General features: G+C 35.6%; 2 protein-coding genes across 2 annotated transcripts; both read left to right on the top strand.

The window, feature by feature from the left end:
- The first annotated feature begins 606 nt into the window (after window positions 1-606).
- On the top strand, window positions 607-1,852 carry LOC112523448 (pentatricopeptide repeat-containing protein At1g30610, chloroplastic-like). The gene is made up of 2 exons (XM_025133064.1): window positions 607-1,309; window positions 1,491-1,852. The coding sequence occupies exons 1-2, from the start codon at window positions 839-841 to the stop codon at window positions 1,824-1,826; spliced, it is 807 nt and encodes a 268-aa protein (XP_024988832.1). The 5' UTR covers window positions 607-838; the 3' UTR covers window positions 1,827-1,852.
- Window positions 1,853-2,874: 1,022 nt separating this feature from the next.
- LOC112522889 (40S ribosomal protein S15a-5-like) lies at window positions 2,875-5,669 on the top strand. The gene is made up of 3 exons (XM_025132215.1): window positions 2,875-3,064; window positions 4,731-4,891; window positions 5,305-5,669. The coding sequence occupies exons 1-3, from the start codon at window positions 2,935-2,937 to the stop codon at window positions 5,401-5,403; spliced, it is 390 nt and encodes a 129-aa protein (XP_024987983.1). The 5' UTR covers window positions 2,875-2,934; the 3' UTR covers window positions 5,404-5,669.
- Window positions 5,670-6,465: the final 796 nt, after the last annotated feature.

The raw sequence follows: 6,465 nt of genomic DNA, 5'->3' as shown, positions 1-6,465 counted from the left end.
AATTGAGAGATACTGTGACATCCCGTCCCACATAGCGATTTATAAACTCCTTGGGAGTCCTAGATTGTGGGATACCAATGGCTTTCACCATGGATATATATATATATATATATATATATATATATATATATATATATATATATATATATATATATATGTATATATATGGTTTGCGGTGAGAATGGGAGTTATGGTGAGAAGGGTAAGAAGACCACCCTTGGATCAATCCTAATTGAAGAGTTCCACTAGATCAATACTAATGAGAAGCACTCGATCAATTCCCTTCTAAAGCACAATTCATGGGTTGGTTTGAGATTGAAAGTGATCAAGGGTCCAAATCCGTTCTTACACTTCTCACCTTACTCTTATTCTCACACAATCCCTTGTCTATATATATATAGAGGGAGGTTCAAACATGAACATTAACTAAATAAGAGATTAAGAAAGGGTGCCAATGAGAACATTAATGTTCAAATGAGAACATTAACTGGAAGTTTCAAGATCATATGTGATTACAGTGCAAGATCGCATGTGATACATGATGTCCAAAAGGACGCCGGCTTGTGACCAAGGGTCACGGGAAAGCTTGCCCGCTCTATGGTCAGTCGACAACACATGTTTGTATCAAGTGATTATGTGTTTTATATCGCATGTCATTACATGTGATCTTGGAACTTCTCATTTTCTCGAAAATTGACCATCTTCTCATTTGATCTCAACCCTCTCTCTCTATATCGTTGTAAATTATTATCAGTATTGATTTTGGTCCACAAGATTCCTACGGTATCATCATTTAAGCATATCTGAGATACCCGACCAATGATCAAACTTTATATTCATGATGTGTAATTTTTATGTTTTTACATTTCCTGCACAGATTGAAAAGGTATGCAAGGTAGCAAATAAACCTCTGGTGGTGACTTATACCGGGTTAATTCAAGCTAGTTTGGACTCTGGCAAAATCAAAAGCGGAATCTACATATTCAATCACATGCACAAGTTTTGCTTCCCAAACTTAGTTACATATAATGTTATGCTCAAAGGGTATCTTGATCACCATCTGTTTGAAGAAGCAAGAGAGTTGTTCCATAAATTATTGGAGAAGAGGGGACATGTTACAAGTTCAGCCGATTACAGGCACACGGTGTTACCAGATATTTATACTTTCAACTTGATGTTAGACGCCTGTTTGGTGAATCAACGATGGGATGATCTCGAGTTTTTCTACACACGGATGCTGCAACATGGATACTACTTCAATACAAAACGACATTGTCGAATGATACTGGAAGCCTCCAAGGCTGGAAAGGTAGTATTTTTCTCTTTGGCACCATTTCTTTAATCTTTGGTTGCGCCAAATATGTCTAAATGTCCTAATAGACTGCTTTATAGAACTTACGTTTATAGGACGAAACAATCGTGTGTCATATGTAAAGATGTTACAAAAGTTGATAAGACGTTTTTGATTCATTTTGTGTGTATATGCACAGGTGAATCTATTGGAAACAACCTGGAAGCAGTTGATTGAAGGTAATCAAGTTCCACCACCACTTTTAGTTCAAGAAATGTTTTGCATGAACCTGAAGCAAGAAGACTATGCTTCTGCTTTCTCCTGTTTAATCTGTCTTCCGTCAACGGAATCACATAAATATTCCCGGAACTCGTGGTTGCATCGTTTCAACGACGATCCCCACCTTTTCCGGGAGGAAACGCTTCTCCAACTGATCGATAAGATCACCATTTTGTCGATTAGAAACGAAGAACCGAATACAATATTTTTGAATTTGTTGAAATCTTGTAAAGAATTCCTAGCTATCCAATATTAGAAATACCTTGGTAATTTGTATGCTAATGGAATGGGTGTGTTTAGCATATTTAGGGGCTGTTTGTTTGCCTCTTAATGGTGCTATTAAGAGGTTATGTCTGAATCATTAAGAGGCTGAGGTTGTTGGGCAAAAAAAAACCAACCTCTTAATGATGACAATAGCCTCTTTATGATTTTTCATGTAGGGCTTTGCTAAATTACTGATGGACGTCTTTATCAGAATATTTTTGCTTCAGTTCGGGCAATGATTGTTGGACCTTTGTTCTTCGCTAGCACTCGGTTTAGGGCGGGAAGGTAGAAGTATGGAAGTACATCTTCACTCAATTATATTTTAGAAATTATGTTAATCTTAAAATGCAACCAAATTAAAAGGTACAACTGTTACAACATAATTTTGATCTTCATTCTTTTGATCAACGGTTAGGATTTTTTGAAAATTCAAAGTACCGGCCATCGCCGGTAAATCCACAACCACCAGCCATCTCCATCTCCATCCCTTTTTCTCTTAAAAAATGTCGAAATTGAATTACTTCGTTTTAAATAAATTATGAAAAATCTGGTTTCATACAATTACAGATAAAAATATAGTTTACGTTGACTTATTTTAAAAAATAAGTCACGTGAGAGCATTTTCAACAAATTCTCCAAAATGCAATAAAGCAGAGGTTTTTTTGTTGGTATTTTTAACTAAATTTTGCTACAACAGATTTAACAAACTCTTTTCGAAAATGGAAAAAGTAAGACAATAGGTGAAATCGTCCAAATTCAAGTAGTTACCAAAAAGTAGTTAGTAAGAGGGAAATAATATTTTATTAAATTTTTATTGATAATAAACTTTAAAATTAAATGTTTATGAAAGAAATAATGTTTTATTATATACATAATATTTTAATAATATATTTAATATTATAATATTTAAAATAAAGAAATTTTTTATGTTAAAATGGTTTTTGAAGATTTTAGATTTTGTTCGAACAAAATAGAGTTACGGGTCGGGTACCAGAATAAAGCCCAATATCCATATTGGGCGGGTCTTTTTCTAGGGCTCAGGTGGTTGATATGTCCACTGTCACTACATCGGCTGTCCATCGGAGCTCGACGAAAACGAAATGGGGAGGAGGATATTGAACGACGCTTTGAGGACCATGGTTAACGCCGAGAAGAGAGGGTTTGCATCGGCTCAGCTTCAACCTATCTCCAATGTCATCTCTTCCTTTCTCAGCATCATGAAACACCGAGGTAGGTACCCTTCATTTTTCTCCTACATCTTGTTATTTCAAATTGAAAGACTTGTTGGGTCTGTAATCAGAATTCTAAGCATCTGAACTTGATGGACTTGCAATTAGGGTTTTTAGACTGGTCTCTGAGTTATTTCAGATTGCTGTAATTAAGTCTATGTGTTTGCAATTTATCGGTAGACATTATGTTGGTATTAGTTTGGATGATATGCTTGTTGTTGTTGTTTTTACTTTATGGTGAAGGAATAACATGGTCATTCTATAATTTTGATTACTTGTCATCAAAGAGCATATCAATTAGCCTCATTGGAGGATCTGCTCTTTGTGGGTGATATAGGACCACATTATAGGTTGATAAAGTATGTTACTATATTGAAGTTGTATGTACTAATGTAAACTACAGAGCTAAAGTCTAACTGAACTCAAGTTCCCAATCTGTTTCATGTCACCAAATGGACCATCGAATAGGTTTGCGAATATGATTCTGAATCAAGGAAGGAAATTGCTTTCTTTTAAGTTCTCTGGTACTATCCATGGTGTTTGCTGGAATATGACATAAAATTTTAAATCTGTGACCTTGTATTCACTGTTCAACAAGTTGCCATATGTCTATTTGAGGATGGGGATGATAGATGGAAATGCTTCTAAGAGGTGCAAAGGTGCAAAAGAACTTGTACAAACTTAATTATATTGCAACCAGAACCTGCTCAGCAGTTGAATTACAGAAAGCTACGATTGTGTGAAGGTTAAGGATGGTATTATGAAGAATCTTGGGATTTATATTACAAGGAAGTAATATTTGAGTGAAAATGAGCAATGGGTTTGTTTATTTTGGTTTCTGTTTCTTGCTACGCTGTGAGTGTGTGGAGGTTTCATCCTCTGCGGGGAGGTTTGAATTATATTGTTGTTCTTCAACCATGAATAATCATGCCATTATCTATGTTTGGTGCCAGACATTTATCCTTGTTTTGCTTTCCAGTGTCCAACTGTTCCTGCTTTCACCATAGTTGGACTCAAAGGGTAATTGTTCCCGCATTTACGCCATCCAACATGGTGGCATTTCTGATAATAACTTTAGTCTCAACTTTTATCAAGTCATTCCTTCTCATGTGGGCATTCGACTATTTGAGTTTTGTCTGTGTCTTTGTTTATATCGACAACTAGATTCTCTCTGTTGTGGGGTAAGCTTCAAATGTTGAAACTATAGAAAAGTCAAGCCCATATGTCGACATGTCGTGCAAAATGATGAAATAATGGCTAATGGCTGTCCAATCATCACGACGCACCTTGGTGCGTCCACAGGAACCAGTCTATTTACCATTTGATATGTCAATAGGATCTGCTTCATATGCTTGCACTTCTTTTCTGGAAACACCAATACATGATGAGACATTTGGTATAATATAGTTATGAAATCATGATTTTGGTGATTACATATAATTACATGAAGTGATAAGTATCACATTCTCACATATTCGTCAATTGGTGCTGCATTGATCATTATGAGGTTATAAGTATATAAATCTTTGCTACATCCACCTCTTGTTCTAGAATTTGGCAGTGCATTTTCAATTTTGTTATCATAGACAGTGTTATTGAGTTCTAAAAGTAGTTGAATGTCCTTGCACACATATATCGTGCTACTATTTTTTTGCTTTGAATTCCAGGGTATGTCAAAAATTTTGAAGTGTATGATCCTCACAGAGTGGGAAAGATAAAAGTCGAACTTCTGGGAAGGATTAAAGATTGTCGAGCTATTACATATAGACAAGACATCAAAGCTCACGAGATAGAGAATTATAGACTACGCACCCTTCCAACACAGCAGGTTTACCATCCATAACCTCTCATGTCATGTATAAGTTATTATTCTTGAAATCTGTTCAATATTTGTTGTCAAACATTTTCATGTGAATTGTTCTAATATGACTCTATTTACCCATGATCAAGAAATGTAGTTAACGGTGCCTGTGTATTCATAAAAGATTTAGCTTTATAGGATTGATTTAGCTCTACTTTGAAGGCAACCTTTTCGGGTTAGATTTATTTGGAGAAAAACTTGTTTATTACAAACTATATCCATAAGAATAGATAACATATGTGTTTACTTTTTAGAGGTTATGAGTTCAAACCCCTTCTAGATTGAATTTTCATGTCATTTTTGCTAGTAGTGTATCGGAAAGGATACTGTCATCTATTCACGGGTTGAGTTTACATTGTTCTTTTTAACGATTGATGCAGTGGGGATATGTGGTGATAACGACCCCAAATGGTGTATTGGACCATGAAGAGGCAATTCGGCAGAACGTTGGTGGTCAGGTTTTGGGCTACTTTTACTGAGCAATTAATCATCTGTATGATCAGATGTTCATTTCCCCTTTGCTTGTAGAACCAGCTGAGGTAAGATAGATCTTGAAGTTGCAACTAGACATTGGTGCCATTTTTCAGTCCGTATTGAGTTGAAGGTAAGAATTAATCCGTAAATGAATTGGATTTTGCATGAATGTTTTGTCTAGTGATATTTCATTTGTGGAAATAGAAAGATTTACAGGGAGATATATGAACAAATCAATGTGTTTTGATAATAAGTGCTAAGAACCAACAAACTGAAACAAGTGTGAATGAAGATCCATCAAACCCTGGTTGCAATTTGCAGCTAATTCAGAGGTACCCAACTTATTGGACTCACAACTTATTTAGTCAACTATACATGATTGTTTGATAGTGGCTTATTCGGTAAGCTTCTAGGGGGAACTTTTATGCAAAAAGTCAAGTTTTTCCGAACCTGTCTCTCATAAAAATGAGTAGTGGTTTGCAACTTTTACGAGAAGGTAGACAATAGAACAAAAAAGTCATTGGATTACCTTCACCCAAGACCTCCAAACCTAATAGGGAAATGTGGGGATGTTGATTTTGGGTCTCTCGTAAGAGGGATGACTAGCGTTCGTGTTGCACATCAGAAAAATGAAGAAGTCGGGCATGATCCTTTTGTTTTCAACATACGTTCTTTTCAAGCAGAATGTTGCAATTAACAAGTTAATACATCTTTATTGGAATCGGGTGAACCTCTCGAGATAGCATTGAGATCATCGTATGTGAAGAGCTAAAGCGTTAAAAGTTATTAATGTTTGTTTAGCGTTATGCAGGTAGAGTTAAGTTTAACAGAAAATGTGACCGAGGATGAGAAACTATTACAGATAAATTATTATTTTTTGCATGAGCGGGATGATGTTCTTAAAAGTAATCGAACCATCGTTAGGATAGAAGACATGTAAAGGAGCTATCAAAATGATTGCGTTTGGTTCAGTCAGAGGAATGAAAATGACAGGTTTAACCTGAAATCAAAATTTGGACTTCCAGGGAAATGGTCCATTGTATTATCTAAAAGCAAACAGTTACTTT

This window comes from Cynara cardunculus (assembly GCF_001531365.2).
Source record: "Cynara cardunculus var. scolymus isolate 2C chromosome LG 12, CcrdV1, whole genome shotgun sequence".
In the NCBI taxonomy this organism is placed as follows: domain Eukaryota; kingdom Viridiplantae; phylum Streptophyta; class Magnoliopsida; order Asterales; family Asteraceae; genus Cynara; species Cynara cardunculus.
This window is presented reverse-complemented; position numbering and strand designations above follow the sequence as displayed.